General features: G+C 39.8%; 1 protein-coding gene across 10 annotated transcripts in view; it reads right to left on the reverse strand.

Moving 5' to 3' along the window:
• The window catches only part of ANKRD44 (ankyrin repeat domain 44), a 327,574-nt gene that overhangs the window by 14,058 nt on the left and 294,953 nt on the right, over window positions 1-18,563 (reverse strand). For all 10 annotated transcript variants that reach the window (XM_043577389.1, XM_043577386.1, XM_043577384.1 and 7 more), the window contains exons 18-22: window positions 17,180-17,381; window positions 12,334-12,421; window positions 11,136-11,253; window positions 9,022-9,238; window positions 5,357-5,444 (exon numbers count right to left, since the gene is read on the reverse strand). In XM_043577389.1, coding sequence (XP_043433324.1) covers window positions 5,357-5,444; window positions 9,022-9,238; window positions 11,136-11,253; window positions 12,334-12,421; window positions 17,180-17,381 — 713 coding nt within the window. The remainder of the gene's footprint in view (window positions 1-5,356; window positions 5,445-9,021; window positions 9,239-11,135; window positions 11,254-12,333; window positions 12,422-17,179; window positions 17,382-18,563) is intronic.

The raw sequence follows: 18,563 nt of genomic DNA on the forward strand, positions 1-18,563 counted from the left end.
ATTCCGGTAGACACATACCAGAGCAATATTCTCTACTTTAAACTCCACTCACTCTGGAGCCTGCAGATGGGATCCTAGGAAAACTGGCAAGAGCGGGCAAAGAGTGAGAATTCTTACCAGATTCAGCTTTTCTGGTCTCTGTGGTGCCTGGTCAAGAGGGGAAGGTATAATTTTGTGTTTTCCCTTCCTTTCCAAATTCACTCTTATGAATTTGGTTTTGAGGTAGCCATTGATTATTGATCTTTTTCTCTTCCAGGGACTGCTATTGCCTTCTTGCTTGTCCTAAATCCTTCTTTCTTTTGGCAATCTTTAGGAGGTAGCTGTGGATCTTGGGAGAGTAGTATCTTTTGCACCATCTTTGGGGGCACCTCTTGCATTCCATGGATTGTTCAGTATTGCCAGGGATATTTACTGTTTGCCCAGGCTGAAACTTGACAAGATATTGGAAATGCCTTTTTCTTTCTTTCTTTCTTTCTTTCTTTCTTTCTTTCTTTCTTTCTTTCTTTCTCTTTCTTTCTTTTTTTTCTTCCTTCCTTCCTCCTTCCCTTCCCTTCCCTTCCCTTCCCTTCCCTTCCCTTCCCTTTCCTTTCCTTTCCTTCTTTTAAAGTTGCTTCATGGTCAGAAGTTGGCCAAATAGGAAGTTGGTATTCAGAGCCTGATAGTAACTTTTTTTTTAGGCCTTCCCACTAAGTTAAATGAAACTATGTACCTGGTGTTGGGAGTAGGGGACCAGGGGCATTCCAAAGACAAACAGCTCTAAACCTAGAACAAAGGAAGCCTTTGATTTCTATCTTAGTTGAAGGAAGATTTTCTCCTTGATATAAAAAAGCAAATTAAAGATAATGTAGTTGGATGAGTGGGTCAGCCCCCTTTTTGGGGGGAATTAAAACCAACCTTCCTTGCCTTACAAATTCGGTTTTTAAAGAACAGAAAAAGCTCACCTATCCTTTTTATCAATCCCCAAATATCCTCTATTCATCTCAAAAGGCTTGTAGGTATTGTAAAATCCTAGATTTAGGAAACAGAAGTCCTTCTTGGAAGAAAGAATTACTGCATTCTTTCCCTGTGCCTTTGAGATGTAAATGTTATAAAGGTCTTCTCTAGGAACTTGTTTGTAAGCCAACTGTTTAAAATGCACATTTCAGGGAAATAATTCTTGTCAGAAAAAAGAAGAAAAAAAGAAAGGCTATTTGGAAACTAGGAAATGAAAAATCCTAAGTGTTGATGAGCACTGGGTGATGTACGGAATCTCTAAATCTCTATATTGTACACCTGGAAACTAATATAACACTGTATATTAACTATACTGGAATTAAAAAAAATGTTTAGGGGTGCCTAGGTGGCTGAGTCAGTTAAGTCTCAGACTCTTGATTTCAGCTCAGTTCATGATCTCACGGTTGGTGAGTTTGAGCCATACGTACATTGGGCTCTGCACTGAGAGCACAGAGCCTACTTGGGATTCTCTGTTCCTCTCTCTCTGCCCCTACCCCACTTGTGCTCTTTCTCTCTCAAGGTAAATAAATAACTTAAAAAAATTTTTTTTTAAATCTTAAGTTTTCTTCTCAAATATTAGTAAAGAGGTTTAAGCCATCTGAGCAGATAACCTTAACTAATTCCATTTGTCAAAAACAAAATTTAGATCTATGTATTTGTTTTGTTAAAAAAATTTTTTTTCAAATGTTTATTTATTTTTGAGAGAGAGAGAGAGAGAGTGTGTGAGTGGAAGAGTAAGTATGATGTTTCATCTCCAATTTTGGAAGAATTTTGTTACTGATTTGTAAATTGATTTCCTTGTTTCATTTCTTTTTAAAAATACATATGACCTGAGATCATGACCTGAGCCAAAGTTGGATGGTCAACCAACTGAGCCATCCAGGCACCCCACCCACAAATAAAATTCTAAATGAAGTCTTTTTGACCTTGAACGAAGTTGGGTATTTTTCAAAGGTACCTGAAACATCTCAAAAGATTCTTTCTCTTTCCTTATGAAAGGATAAATATTACACTAACCAGGCTTATTTGGTATGTTAAATTATATAGGAAGCATTGTCAGATAAGAAATGATGTTTTCAGGTTATATGGTGAGCATACATACATTATCATAAGTGTTCCAGAAATTGTATAAAATTCCTAAAATTCTGATGCATTCTGGTATAATTTTATCTGTCCATAATTCCACTTATCATGTTAAATGTTATGTGTAACAAAAATTACCAAATTTCCTTGTCAATTCCTTGCAATTCCTTGTTATCGGATCTTCCACAATAGACCTATTTAAATCCTTTGTCATTTGCAGGCAGTTATTCTTTTACTCTGATGCTTTTGCAAAATGAAATTCCTGGAAAGGACCCTACGAAGTACCCTTGATCACTGACACTGCTGCCAAATTACAAGGTGTACAAATCTCATGACTGTAGAAGGCTCATCTGACATCTGGTCCTGGGCCAATGCCAGAGACTTCAAAATCAAATTGACTGTGAGATTAGTAGCTGACACTGAAGTACACCGTTTCCTCCTAAGATGTTGGATCAAGAACATTTCTCTCCATTCCTCTTTCCCTCTCTGGCCATTTTTTCCCTAATTATTATACCATGAAGGTCTTTATGATTCGTGTGTCCACCTCTCACCTTGAGCTGGCCTAGAAAGAGAATGCCATCACTCACATATGTCAGGCCACTGCAAAGGAGGGTAATCAAACTCTCAACTTACTGTTGGATTTGCTATAATACTGGTGACTCTGTGGTTCTGTCCATCAAAAACTTTCTCCTGATTTCTAATGTCTAGGTTTCTCTAGAACAAGCTTGCTGGATAACACTTCTAGGGAAGTGGAAACACGGTTAAACAAGATACATTGACAGGCCGACTGGCTTAAAGAAGTATCCCCTCTTTGGGACCATTTCTTGGTTTGATTCTAGTTGGTTTGGTTCATGGGGACCCTGTTTCAGGAATGTCCTGCAAATCTTAGGAATACTTTTTTCTTATTTTTATTTTTAATTTAATTTTTTATTTTTAAAAATTTACATCCAAATTAGTTAGCATACAGTGCAACAATGATTTCAGGAGTAGATTCCTTAGTGCCCCTTACCCATTTAGCCCATCCCCTCCCACAACCCTCCAGTAACCCTCAGTTTGTTCTTCATATTTATGAGTCTCTTATGCTTTGTCCCCCTCCTTGTTTTTATATTATTTTTGTTTCCCTTCCCTTATGTTCATTTGTTTTGTCTCTTAAAGTCCTCATATGAGTGAAGTCATATGATATTTGTCTTTCTCTGACTGACTAATTTCACTTAGCATAATACCCTCCAGTTCCATCCACGTAGTTGCAAATGGCCAGATTTCATTCTTTTAGATTGCCGAGCAATACTCTGTTGTATATATATACCACATCTTCTTTATCCATTCATCCATCAATGGCCATTTGGGCTCTTTCCATACTTTGGCTATTGTTGATAGTGCTGCTAGAAACATGGGGGTGCATGTGTCCCTTCAAAACAGCACACCTGTATCCCATGGATAAATGTCTAGTAGTGCAATTGCTGGGTCGTAGGGTAGTTCTATTTTTAGTTTTTTGAGGAACCTCCATACTGTGTTCCAGAGTGGCTGCACCAGCTTGCATTCCCAAGGAATACTTTTACTATTAATAATTATCTTCCTGGTCTATTGCTCCTGGTATGTTGTTCTCTCAAGGTTTTTAGATGCGTGTGTGCAACCATAAGCTAACAAATAGTCTCCCTCCAACTAGAATGTAAGCCTGACATCATCTCCTCCTGTGAAATATATACTGACACCCAAAGAGACAATGGTAACTGAGAATAGCTTTCAACATCACCTTTGCTCAAACCTCTTGGTTGGCCAGAGGTTGATCAAAGGGAGGAGGAAGAACTGTCAAATTGATCTCACATTAATCTTTCCTTAGTAGATGAGGCACCACTGGTCCTGGGAAACAACATCAGCAAAACAAAACTTTTACATTTCATGTTCTTATAAATGTTCCATCTTCCCAGAGATAAGACCATCTAGTTAACCAATTAATAATCACCAAGGTATATGGGTGATTGCTCCATTCCTATGATACCTCAGATTTGTAACCCTAGGTAATCAGGTTTTTTTTTAATGTTTATTTATTTTTGAGAGCGGGGGAGCATGAATGGGGGAGGGGCAGAGAGACAGAGAGACAGAGGATCACTGTGCTGATAGCAGTGAGCCCTATGTGGAGCTCGAATCCACAAACCGTGAGATCACAACCTGAGTCAAAGATGGACGCTCAACTGACTGAGCCACCCAGGTGCCCCACTAATCAGGCATTTTTATTCCTTCTCTTCCTTGTTCCCGATTTTTTATTCTGTAAAAGCTTCCCGTTTTCTGCCCCATTTTGCAGTTCTCTGAACTCTTCAAAGTGCAGACAGTCTGCTTCATGAAGTGCAAAATAAAGATTGTTTGTATCACTTCAAATGTCTTCTTTAATCATTGTAACCATTTGAATGGCACACTTTCTGTATTCCCAGCATGTCTTCAGAACCCCTACATCCAGGAAGGTGTTTACTGCATACCACTTATACAAGGCATCATGTTAGGTTTTGGGGGGATACCAAAGTGACAAAGAAATGCTTCCTTCAAATTTAAAATCACCCCTACTCTTTATTCCTTACCCTTTCTTTATGGAGCCATTTTATGCCTCCAATATCTTTCAATCAAATGACCCAGCTGTATGTGAAGCACACAGAAATGCATAGACAAAGCACTCCCAAGTCTTGGGTCCCTAGGCTGACCATCATTGCCCAGGTGAATATGAACCCCTGGGTAAACACAGGCCCCAGGTGACCATGTTCCTCCAGGCTGACTGTGGAAGTTGGACTTACAGTCACTGTATCCTCTAAACATTCATACTATGACATGGCAGAAAAAATTACATTCATCAAAAAAGAATTTACAACCTATGAAGAATGGAGAATTACAATATATAAAAAGTCTTCCTGCTATAAAATGTCTTTCCAATCATCCATAGGTACATTGTTTCTAACCCCAACTTAATTTTAGAGTTTGGTACATCTAAAGAGCTCTTCACCTGGTGTATGTGTAACGTGCCTGTTAGCAGTCACCCATTACCCTTCAGGTAGTTTCCCTCTGGTGATATGTGAGCCCCCTGGAAACCTGGGCACTCTACAAAAAGCTCCTGGAAAATCATTAACACTAGGGACCACACTTTGCTATCAGACCTATTTGCCATTAGCAGCAAAATGGAATATATTGGTCTTATCTCTAGTCTAAAAGCCCATCTCTTCCCTAAAAGGCAATTTCTTTGCATGTAGTTAAAAGGATTAAAGGAACACCATTAACTTCCAGCATTTCTACTTACATTGCACAGTGCAGTGGAGTAAAGGGATTACCGATAAATGTTCGAAAACATTTTTGCTCCAAAAGTACCTCTATACAGTTTTCATTACCTGCAAGGAATCAAAAGAATTTAGGGAGTTTCCCAGAAAGAAATTTTGTTCAACGCAATCTATTTTCTTTTTCATTAAGTATTGAATTCGACTGAATTCTCCTGAATTGGCTGCATGTTCATTCTCCATGGAATAAAATTCACAAAATGCCAAAATGTTATGAACTATGCTCACAGGTGTTCTGAGACATAATGAAACAGTGAAGGCCATATGTTCTGGTGGAGAGAAAGAGATAAAGAAGAGACCTCATTTGCAAGCGGAATAGATTCTATATCATCCTCAGCTCTTGCCAGCTGCTTGACATAGATATGCCTGTTTGACCATATTTACCATAGGAAATTCTCCTTTCACCCTCACGAATAGGTTCACTTACAATTATGCAACCTAATTCAGGAAAGAAGATGTGATTAATAGAATTTAGTATTTGAGATAATGCAGGTGAAAAAGGGCTTTGACTATAAAATACTACACATGTGTTTAATACAGCACCAAGATCAGTTCCCAGCAAATAGTATGTACCCAATAAGTATTTTTTTAGTAAGTAGAGGAATGAATATGAGGAATTATTTTCAGCAAAATGACAAGTAGTTTCTAAATCAACTGAATTTGAGTTGAGTAAGGCCCTAGTTCTGTCAGCTTACTTGTTACCTGACTTAGGCAACTCACTTGGGATTTGTGAGCCTCAGTTTCCCATATATAAAATATCAGACTAGTAACGCCCGTCCTACCTAGGTCACAGGATGATGGAGTTTTCAGCTGATAAAGGACCTATATGTGTTTTGTGAGACGAGGTACAATTGTTGAAGGCAAAGTTATTTGGCTTTGGAATATAGACTGTTCTCCTGAACCTCTTCTTGGTTAAATTTAGTGCCAAATTAGAGTTCTTTTATGGTCCACCTCAGAATTATGTAGATGTGTCTAATTTTAAGTGTTAAAATGCAAGCCAAACCTTTCTTGTACTTCTAGAGAGAAAAGGTGAAACAGTTTTTAGGATGAAGAAGCACATGAAGTGATGAATATAAAATCGCCTAACTTTATTCAAGTTATACTGTTTAGCTTTCCAACTATATCCAACCCTCACTCAAACCACCCTAGATACTGTTGAAGTGTTGGGAAGAGGGGCTTCCCTCTATTAGTATGACTCCCCCCAAAGGACCTAGCTTCATGCAGCATCTACATCTACCATTCCTTGAAGACTATGTGAATCCCAATTTCAGATCTGTGTGGGGAGGACTGAGGACCCCTGTACAACTTTCAATATTCTAAGTGCTCAGTGGAGGGGATTCTAGGAAAATGAGAGCTTGAACCTCAGATTTGAAAGGCTGCACCGGCAAGGTGATTGCTCAGGAGAGGGTCTCCCCCTTCCCTCCTTGCACCTGGATGGGCCCAAGAACAGAGGCACCTGCCATTCCCGCACTATCCCACTCCAGTCTAAATTATGTGGTCTATAATCAGCACTCTTATGTCTTCCCCCTTCCTGTAGGTTTTCCAGTGCCAGAGAGATCTCACAGCTTGATTCAGATGGGGGTAGGGAGCTCTCATCCATTAGTAGAGAGAAAAAAATCACAATCCACCAATGGCAGGGAGGGAGTAAAATCAAGTCGAACGAGCAGCAAAATGTGGCTCTCACCAAAGTCGGAACCACTGAAAAAAGGAGGACTCTAATGAAACCATAATGAAAGGTCTTACGTTGATATATCAGGGCACCCAAAAACCTTTCTGGACCTAATAATCATAGTTTTTGAGTGAAAAATTTAATAGAAGAATTAAAAATGGAAAAATAAAATTATAGGAGTTGAGTAAGAAACACATGGGGAAATATCCACATACACTTAGGGGTGAAAGACCTGCTTAAGCAAGACTGGAAACTTAGATGCAATAAAAGAAAAAAAATTTGATAGATTCAACCATTTAAAGTTCAAAATCTCTGCATCAAAAAGATATCATAAACAAGGAACAAAGACAAATGTAACACACATAACAAATGGAGAATTCATATTTCTAACACAAGGTACTTCTGCAAACACTATGAGAAATGATAAACAGCTCAGTAGGGAAAAATGAGCAACAGATGAAAAAGGTAATGTCCAGAAGAGGACACTTTCCTCGTCTGGAAAAGGAAATACAAATACATAAACAAATACACTATCAGAGAAACACAAATTGAAAAATATCTGTTTCTTGCCCTTCAAACTGACAAAAATTAAAAAAAAGACATACTATCTTGGGCTGGCAGAGGCTTAAGAAGATAGTAAGTTTTACATACACGTTTGATGGAGTAATAAATCTTTATACTCTTTTTGCCAAGTAATATGGTATAATTTACTAAAATTAAAAAATTTTAGGGCATGTATGCCCTCTTATCAACAATTTCACTTTTGGGGACATCTGACAGAACTCGAGTTACCATAATATGAACATACACACTGCAGCATTGTTTGTAATAGGAAAAAACCTGAAAACAATTTGAATGTTCGTCAACAAGGATATGGTATGAATAAATAATAGATTCTGGTATACACACTCACACATGCCTGTATCTATCCAGCTATGTGCTACAAAATATACAACTATTAAAAAGATCAATGTATAGTGATACATATTGACTTGTCAGAGTATCTGCAATGGAAAGTTAAGTAAATAGTGACAAAAAAGTTATATAATATTTGCTCTATGATTCTAGTTTTTAAAAATAGGTGCGTATATAATTGTATTTATTTATTATTCTCAAGGGAAAATTATGAAATATATATACACCAAATTACATCAGAAAGTAAATTTGGAAATGGAGACAATTTTACTTTAGGCACTTCAGTATTTTTGACATGTTACAGTTAGTATGCATTTTCCTTTTTTACTCAAATAAGTGAAATAAAATTTTAAAAATCTCCCAAATAACAAGTGCTACTAAATAAATAGGGGATATAAGACATAAAAAGAAATGCCAAAAAAAATAAATCACGCATCTACTAGTGGTCAATTGTGACAGATTATTACATCATATTTTTTTGTTTGCTTTTTTAGCTTTATTATTTTAATTCCTTGTAGGATCTCTGGTTATCTCATGTAAACCAGAAACCCTGATTAAAACTAGTTCTTTCAGTTCATCCAAAGCTCTGAATAGGAGTTACATGTTAGAGGTTAACAAAAAGGAGGAAAGTGGAGGTGCCTGGGTGGCTCAGTTGGTTAAATATCCGACTTCGGCTCAGGGCACGATCTCACAGTTCGTGAGTTCAAGTCCTGCATTGGTCTCTGGGCTGACAGCTTGGAGCCTGGAGCCTGCTTCAGATTCTGTGTCTCCCTCTCTCTTTAACCCTCGCCACTTGTGCTCTCTCTCTCTCAAAAATAAATAATATACATTAAGAAAAATTTTTTAATTAAAAAAAAAGAGGAAAGTGAATTTTTACTGCATTAGGGCATCATGGTAGTCATGAAGGAGGAAAAGGGTATCTTAGGTATAGAAAGATTGGAAACCATGGTTTACAATGTTACACTATGTTCTCACTTCCACTGAGACCACAGTGGTACTGGGCAGGCAGGAAGTCTACTGGAAACAGTCCAACGGCAATCAACTCACCATTGTAACAAGCCCAGTGCAGTGGCGTGTAGCCTTGGTTATCTTTGAAAGAACAGTCCTCCTCGGAAAGTGCCATCTGGAGCAGCTCGCTCAGCCATGTGGCATGGCCACGAGCCGCCGCGTAGTGCAGGGGTGTCCTCCCTCTGGAATCTTTACAGAGAATCGACACTTCTTGTTCCAGCAGCATTTGCACACATTCCTCGTGGCCTGTCATAATCTGAGGCATTGCAATTAAAAACACAAAACACATCTCAGAACGGCAGAGATGCGGGAAGCAAAGCAGGGCTAGGTGAGGCTAGGCTCAGAGTAAGTGGACATACACTTGGGCCTTAAGGAAAGCAGACTCTGCCCTACTGCGGAGGGAAGAGGCAGCACAACCCCAGCAAGATTCCTAACGGAGAAGTCTGTGAGCACCAGCGCTTCAGAAACATCTCTTGACTCTCCAAACATAAACTTGAAAGGTAGCGTGATATAGTGGAAAATACCAGCTTCAGATTCAGGAAGGTGCAAGTTAAATCCTGGCTCCCACTTATGACACTTGGACAAATCAATCTGCCTTTCTGTGCCTCACTTTACCCACCTATAAGCAGGAATAGTCATAATGACTCGGAGGTTGTTGTGAGGCCTCGTGAGGTATGCAAAGGCTCCCAGCCTGTGACACGGACCACAGGAAGTATTCAAAAAATAAGAACTACGATTATGATATTAACCACTTAGAGTTCTTATTCTTTGCATTTATCATAGTGTTTAGCACCATCCCCAAATAGCAATTTCATAATTTGTTTTTGTTTCATTTAGTTTATTTGACACGCATTAAAAAAATTTTAGCAGATATGTATGAAGAATCATCCAAGGATACATATTTCAGCAGGATACGTATTTCAGGTGGGAAATTGTCACAGAATACATATTTTAGGTGGCGAATGGGCCCACACTTGTAAAAAAGAACAATTAGAAATAGCATGGCGGGGCGCCTGGGTGGCGCAGTCGGTTAAGCGTCCGACTTCAGCCAGGTCACGATCTCGCCGTCCGGGAGTTCGAGCCCCGTGTCAGGCTCTGGGCTGATGGCTCAGAGCCTGGAGCCTGTTTCCGATTCTGTGTCTCCCTCTCTCTCTGCCCCTCCCCCGTTCATGCTCTGTCTCTCTCTGTCCCAAAAATAAATAAACGTTGAAAAAAAAAATTAAAAAAAAAAAAAAAGAAATAGCATGGCTACTGAAAACTAGGTAATCACTATAATAAATTATACCTCCTAAGCAAAATGGAGGATTAAAATAATGTGGCAGAAAAATACTTAGTGACATGGAGGGGTGCCTGGATGGCTTAGTCAGTTAAGCGTCTGACTCTTGATTTCAGCTCAAGTCATGATCTCATGGTACGTGAGTTCAAGCCCCGTGTCTCTCAGCATGAAGCCTGCTTAGGAGTCTGTCTCTCCCTCTCTGTCCCCCTCCCTAAATAAAAACATTTAAAGAAAGAAAAAGAAAAAATATTTAGTGACATGGAAAAAAAGTCCTTGATCTACTTAGAGAGAAAAAAAAAGCAGGTTCCAAATAACATCATCAGTATTCTCTCTTTTTAAAATTCAAAACAAATGCACATTACAGCAAAAAAGAATGGGGATATATTTACTAAAAAGTGGTTATCTCCAGGAGGTAGAATTGCTGGTGACTGTGATTTTCTTCCTTAAGCTTTACTTTTTTTTTTTTTTTGCAAATTTTGTATGATTTGCATATAATCATAAAACAGAATCAATTCTATCAACAGCAGGTGTTCATGTATCTATTATCATAATCGAACATGAAATCTGAAGAGCAGGATCTAAGAGTACCTGCCATTATTTTACCTTTGCAAAAGATTTTGTAATTTCTTCTCTCTCTCTCTTTTTTTTTTTTGTAATCTCTACACTCGACGTGGGGCTCCACTTCATGACCCTGAGATCAAGAGTCGCATGGTCTACTGACTGAGCCAGCCAGGCACCCCTGTAATTTCCTTTTCACTGACTTTTATTAGTTATCTTAGAAAATAATGTTTTTTACTAAAAATTCATATGGGGGCAAAAAAGAGGAAACAAGCTCACTACAAAATTGCTTTACTAAAGCTGAGGAAGATGTGCATACCCCTCTGTGTAAAGCTGTGCAGCCCATGATGTCAACAGCATCTACATTTGCTTCCTTTTCCAGCAACAATGAAACAGCATCAATGTGGCCATATGCTACTGCGAGCATCAGTGGGGTTCTAGGGAGAGAAATAAATTAGGCTTTTAAAAAGAAGATTGGGGGGGAAAACCCAAACCACATCATTTCCTCAACTGACTGAGCCACCCAGGTGCCCCAACATCATTTCCTGAGGAAAAACACCTCTCTCTTCCTTCTCTCTACCCCCCTCCCCTCTCCCCTTAACAACTGCTTAATATTTTCTGAGGGTCCCCAGTTTGCCGTAGGTCCATGGAACAAGCTATATGCTCTACCTCTGGTCTCTAAAGGCCATGTGGAATGGTGTCAATGGAATGATCAATAGAGGGGGACAGGGTTGCTTCTCACAAGGTTCCTGTTAATCCCATCATTTTCAAAACCATGTAGCATTCACCAAATACTGAGTAGGGAGTGTGTCTATGGAGGAGACCCTCTTACTTCTAGCATTGCAGCTCTACTTTCACAGTTTCCTATGTTGGACGTCTGCTCAAGATTTTATTTGACCAAAACTTCATTGCCTTAAAGAAAATTCTGACAAATCTAGAGTTAAAAACAAAGTGTTGGGGCCCAGGAAGTGAAGTTCTGGTTTGAACTCTGACACTAATTCATTGGTCTGGAGTGAGTCACTAGCGCTTTGTTTTTGGCTTTGCATTTCCTATCTGTAAGAGAAGATTAGGTGGGGGAATAGGCTAACAGACGGAAAATACTTTGGAAAAACAAACTCAGAAAGGACAAAATTATGAAGGATTTTTTTTAATGATAGCGATAACCTCTTGAGGTCTGTCCTGTTGTCATTATTAATTAAAAAAATGGGAATGCAGGAGCTTCAGACGAGGGTAGAAATGGATACAAAGAAGAAACAAATTAAAGAAAGGCCAGGACACATGGCCCCAAAAGTTGGCTCTTTTTCATCAAGATACACAGCCCCCACCCCGTACTTTTCTTGGATATATACTTTAGCACAAAGGCCCTTCATTATTCTTGGGCTTTCAACTATTAATTTCACCCAAATATATACCTCAAACTAGAACTCGGCAGGCAGCCCTCCTAACTGTTTAAACAATTAACCAGTTACCTATTGTGATTGAAATGTCAACCCCAGGCCAGATTTAAAAAGACTTACTGTCCTTTGGCATCTTTCACGTCAATTGCTTCTGGGTTGTCTGCAATTTCTAGTAATAGCCGCAAACACAGTGTATGACCATTAATTACTGAAAAGGAAAATAAGGGACATTTTTTTAACAGACCAGCACTACACGTATCCTTCCAAAGTGAAATTTATTTACACTTCAAATCAGTGGTTTTCAACTGCTGCTGACAGATACCCCAGGTGTCCAGCTGGTGCTAGCTGCTGGGCACATCATGCTCCAATGTTTGTTACTAGTCGATTCAGCTTCCCTTTCTTTCCATTAGGGCGCGTTGGTCCTCACCTACCATTTTCCTGGCCCTGCATTGAGAGTGTGTTCCTTAAAAATGATGTCCTTTCTTCCCTCCTGTATGGGACTGATATCCTCTCCTCAATTTTCAGCTAGCTATCTTTTGTGTTCCTTGAAGAGAGTTACCCAATTCTATATAATCCCATGTCCAGCCTGCCTCTAGCGCTTTTTAAAAAGAAGGAAGAAGGGAGAGGTCGGAAAACAGAAGAGTAGAACAGGATGGGAGGGGAGGAGGGCAAAGGGGAGCAGAGGAAGGGAGGAAAGGAGATGCAAACAGGTCCTGCCTGTTTTCTCCTAGACTTCACATTTATAGGTAGACAAGAACAATCATTCAGTTGATTTGTGGTGACTTAAAGCCTCAAACTGGAAAGGTACCCAGCCCTGGGGTCACTGCTCCTTGATTGACTAGAGGCTCCCAGGGGATTCAGGGATGCGCCCTCTGCGACTGGAAGACAGCTCTGTCCCAGAGTTCCTCAAACTTCTGCCCTAGGTTTATCAGTCTTCCAGGGTCTCTTGCGCTGGCTTCCATGGCTGCCACCTACCTGTCCCCTTGGCCCCTCAGTTCCTTCCCTGGCTGAGCTGTGACTGTAGCAACCGCCTTGCCCCTTCTTCTTCTCGCCCAGCCGACCAAAGGTGGGCTGTCCACTGGGCCTTGACCCGCTGGGACCAAATAACAAGATCTCACCCCTGTGTGCACCAGGCAAGATTCTACTCTGGGGAGTGGTGGTGCCCCCCTGGGGCTGGGAAGCAAGCCTCCTGGAAGGATAATCTACTGGGCTAAGGTACTTTCCTCCAGGTTGTTGAGTGGAACCCACAGCCTTACAAAAGACATGGGTTTCCACTGAGGGAGTATGATGAGAACAAATATGTTTAAAATTCTAAACATGACCTCCTCTCTTCTCTGAACAATGAGACCACTATAAGACACATTGCATTTACCGCATTATGGCTGTGGAGAGAGAAGGGAATAGATGCAGCTATGTTAGGTTGATAAAGGCTCTTCTAAGAGCTGCATTTTACAGTTCTTTTTATTGCATGCCAGTCGTGAGAGAATGCTAACTTAACGACATATTTTGCAGGGACAATGCATATTAGAATTAGCTTCCATTCATTGACACAACACAAATTAACTACAGGAATAATGCCCACATTTTGTAGACCACTGCATTCAGCTCATTCAGCAATGTTCCATTTATGTATCTCAGGAGGAAATTTTGGGGACTGGATGTACAGGCAATCTACTGCTGTTGCTGTTGTTTTGTGTTTTGTTTTAAAAATTACATTAAACCTATTACCACTGGCAAAATAGGCAAGAATTTAATGTATGCTTAAAAGGAAATGATCAGCAGAGAAATGATTGCTACACACTATAGACAATGGGTTCATGAAGGTACAGGTATATTTTGATGGATTCCTCTTTCTATATCAATTTGCTATTCATTAAATACTCATAATCATAATAGTTCCAAAGACATCTGATTTTTGGCCAAACAGAAAAAGACAATAAAATTATTGAAGTTCACATCACTCGCCTAGTATGCTGGAGAATAAACCAATTTCTACAGTGGTGCTTTTTTTTTTTTTGGCAGGGGGTAGGTGGTGTACTTTTGAACTTAGCTAATAGCCCTCAGGTAATTATAATTCCCCTCTAGTGTGAAAGTGTCGCCAAACCAGAATTCTTACTGGCTTCCCATACACTATGTTTTCCCCAGTTGCCTTCTAGCAAAAAGATGCTAACATCTCCTTCAGTTGTGCCTGCCAACTCCAGCTTTGTCCCAGACTAGCTCAGCCTCTCCCTGGCTGTGAGTGACAGCCATTTTTCATACTGCTCAAAGGCCACAACTGTCAAGGCAACGATCTGTGCCAAAACCTCTAATATCCATCCTGGCTCCCACCTCTCACAGTACTCCCAGGATTTGAAACAAAAAACAATTGGCCTCTCAAATGAGTTGGAAAAGATTCTGGAAGCACAAGCAAAAGCTTCTGCACAGCAGACATTTTGTGGAGAATAGAGTCAAATGACGGCCTGTATCTTTTTAATGAATGACCTGAGGGAAATCCAAAAGGATTGAGTGGTCTCGACCACGAGGGGGCTCCATTGGACCACAACCTATATCACAGTGGCAAATGAGAGACAATGATTATCCTTCACTGTTTACCTGTTAACAAGGACAATTTTCCACAACAAAAATAGGCCTTTTGTAATTGTCAGGAAGTACTGTACATGGTAACTAAAAGCATGATGTTTGCCGTGAATAATAGACAACTAATCTTTTTTTTAAAAAATTTTTTTTTCAACATTTATTTATTTTTGGGACAGAGAGAGACAGAGCATGAACGGGGGAGGGGCAGAGAGAGAGGGAGACACAGAATCGGAAACAGGCTCCGAGCCATCAGCCCAGAGCCTGACGCGGGGCTCGAACTCACGGACCGCGAGATCGTGACCTGGCTGAAGTCGGACGCTTAACCGACTGCGCCACCCAGGCGCCCCTAGACAACTAATCTTTAAAAAGGAGAGCTACCATTTGCAACTATGTGGATGGAACTAGAGGGTATTCTGCTAAGCGAAATTAGTCAGAGAAAGACAAATATCATATGACTTCACTCATATGAGGACTTTAAGATACAAAACAGATGAGCATAGGGGAAGGGAAGCAAAAATAATATAAAAACAGGGAGGGGGACAAAACAGAAGAGACTCTTAAATATGGAGAACAAACAGAGAGTTACTGGAGGGGTTGTAGGAGGGAGGATGGGCTAAATGGGTAAGGGGCATTAAGGAATCTACTCCTGAAATCATTGTTGCACTATATGCTAACTTGGATATAAATTTAAAAATATAAAATTAAACTAAAAAAAAGAGATCTAAATATGAACTTTGTAATAATACCAAGAATGCCTAGAATACCAAACTTTGCAATGACACTTTACAATATTACCAAAAATACCAAAAAGACTAAATGTGATGGGAAATTAGTACTTATAATTTATAACCATACCATCCATTACTGACATCATGGCTAAAAATTCTTCCAGGAGCAATCATTTCCAGGTAATTAGGTAACACCATGATTTTTCAATCTCCATATTGATTTTCTTCAGTGGTTTGGATATTCAAGGATATATATAGAAACAGTGCCACAAGATCTACCATTTTTCCAAATAACAAGAATTATAAAGTCTTTTGAAAAACTGTCTTTACTCTTATTTTTGAATCCACCCATTATTTCATGGTCTGAGTATGATAGTTATTTCTCTTCATAAGACAATATCGGGGTGCCTGGTAGCTCAGTTGGTTAAGCATCCAACTCTTGATTTCGGCTCAGGTCATGATCTCATGGTTTGTGAAGTCAAGCCCCGCATCAGTCTCTGTGCTGACAGTGTGAAGCCTGCTTGGGATTCTCTCTCTCCCTTTCTCTCTCTCTCTGTCCCCCCACTGCTTGCTCATGTGTGCATGCATGTGGACATGTGTAGACTCTCTCTCTCTCAAAATAAATAAATGAATTAAAAAAAAGACAATATCTACTATTCTGATCAAAGGGTGATATCCTTGAATTCCTGACTTCAAAGGAATTTATGTCTTAGCTGAGCTAGAGATTCTTCCACATTACCTTTCTATCTGTGTATGTAGCCAGAAATGTCTTGGCAGAGTTTTATTTTATGTATATTGGAGAAAAATCTCCAATAGAAGGAAAATTACTTACTTTTTTATACATATGCATATACTTTTTAAGAGTCTTTATTTTTACCTGATGTAAAGTCTATTTATTTTACCTGATGCATCAAGAATTAGAGCAGAAGCTAAGAAGCATCGTTTAGACTGGCAGACTGATGCTGTCTGATGACACCTTTTATGAAACAGCCCAGAAATATCATTAATTTTATGCTTTAAAATGCTGTGTGATTTTGTCTATGTAACTCATTTGAAGATCACATTACACCTTGCCTCCTGTTTAGAAATTTTTGTGATAGCCATTGGCCAAGGTTCTGAACTCTCTTCTGAGTTAAGAAGGCCAAAAAGAGTGCAGAGGGTTTTTAGGGCAGTATTTACAATATCATACTTTATATGATACTATAATGCTGGATGCATGCCATCATACATTTGTCCAAATTCATAGCATGTATAACGAGTGGACCCTAATGTAAACTATGGACTTTGGATGATTATGACGGGTCAATGTAGGTTTATCAACTGTAATAAGTGTATGACTCTGGTAAGGGATACTGACAATGGGGAAGGCTATGTGGGGGGAGACAGGAAGTGCATAGACAATCTCTGTAGCTTCCTCTCAATTTTGCTGTGAACCTAAAACTGTTCTCTAAAAGAAGAAGGCCAGAGCCTACCTGGCCATAAAACACTAATCATCTCCAAGTGGGTAGTAGACCAAAAGTGTTTTGGAAGACTGGAGGCATATTTGATGTAGAAAGAAAACTGATACTTTAAAAGTTGGGATGCAAGATGCTGCCATCCTTTTACTTGGACTTGTAAGTGGGCTGTAAAACTACAGTCACCAGACTGTTGGCAAGACCCACCTGAGGCATGAAGTGGGGTTCTTTTGGTTACATTGTCTTTCACAAAGATGGATGCGCCCTGATTGATAAGTGCTTCCACGCATTCTGTGTGTCCCTTAAAGGCAGCCAGGTCCAGAGCGGTGCGGCCTTTCTCATCCCTGATGTCCAGGTCCACCAGCGACTGCAGAAGCACTTCCAAGGCTTGGTGGTGCCCGTTGTAGGCCTGCAAAGAAGAGACCAACGACACAAATGCTCACTCACTCCCAATCCCATAACAACCCACATGAGGGGCTAAGCCTCCAAGGTCACAGTTGGAGACCCCTCCAAAGAGCACATCTGAAAGATGCTTGGGATAATTATTGAAACAGGCAAACCAGGGGCGCCTGGGTGGTGCAGTCGGTTAAGCGTCCGACTTCAGCCAGGTCACGATCTTGCGGTCCAGGAGTTCGAGCCCCGCGTCAGGCTCTGGGCTGATGGCTCAGAGCCTGGAGCCTGTTTCCGATTCTGTGTCTCCCTCTCTCTCTGTCCCTCCCCCGTTCATGCTCTGTCTCTCTCTGTCCCCAAGATAAATAAACGTTGAAAAAAAAATTTTTTTTAAAAAGAAACAGGCAAACCAGAAAGACTGAAAAATGATAATGCACAAGCCTCACTGGTACATATGAATTTCTTCATGTTCTTTCTTGTTTGTCAAATAATTTGTTCCAAAGGTACTAAATGTATTAATGTATTCTTATATTTATATCTATCAATCTAATAATATAATATAGACAAGCAGCTGAATGAATTAATATATTAATTCTATCAATTCAGTCCTAAACATAATGACACAATTAGAATATTTTTTCAGGATACTTTTCTGTTAAACCTGGGGGGAAAAAATCACTGAAAACAATGCAGACTTGGTAATTCAACAGAAGCATACTGACCTGTTGCAGTCCAACATTTTAATTTCTTTTTTGTTAATGTTTATTTTTGAGAGAGAGAGAGAGAGAGAGAGAGAGAGCGCAAGATGGGGGGAGGGGAAGAAAGAGAGGGAGACACAGAATCTGAAGCAAGCTCCAGGCTCTGAGTTGTCAGCAGAGTCTGATGAGGGGCTCAAACTCCTGAGCTGTGAGATCATGACCTGAGCTGAAGGTGGACGCTTAACTGACTCAGTCACCCAGGCACCCCACCGGCATTTTAATTTCTAAGCAGGGGACCCTTGGCAAGTTTCTGAATTTCACTTAGGGTTTGTTTTCTCATTTATAAAAATGAGAGCAATAAAAGTCACCTCCCATGGAAGATAGAAAGAATAAAATCACACAGGCTTCCCCATCCTATCTTGTACCCAGTCGATGCTTCCTCCTTTCTCCTTTACTTCTCCCATTGATTATAATGAAAACACAGACACAATGATGGAAATGTA

Source organism: Prionailurus bengalensis, chromosome C1, assembly GCF_016509475.1.
Source record: "Prionailurus bengalensis isolate Pbe53 chromosome C1, Fcat_Pben_1.1_paternal_pri, whole genome shotgun sequence".
NCBI classification, from domain to species: domain Eukaryota; kingdom Metazoa; phylum Chordata; class Mammalia; order Carnivora; family Felidae; genus Prionailurus; species Prionailurus bengalensis.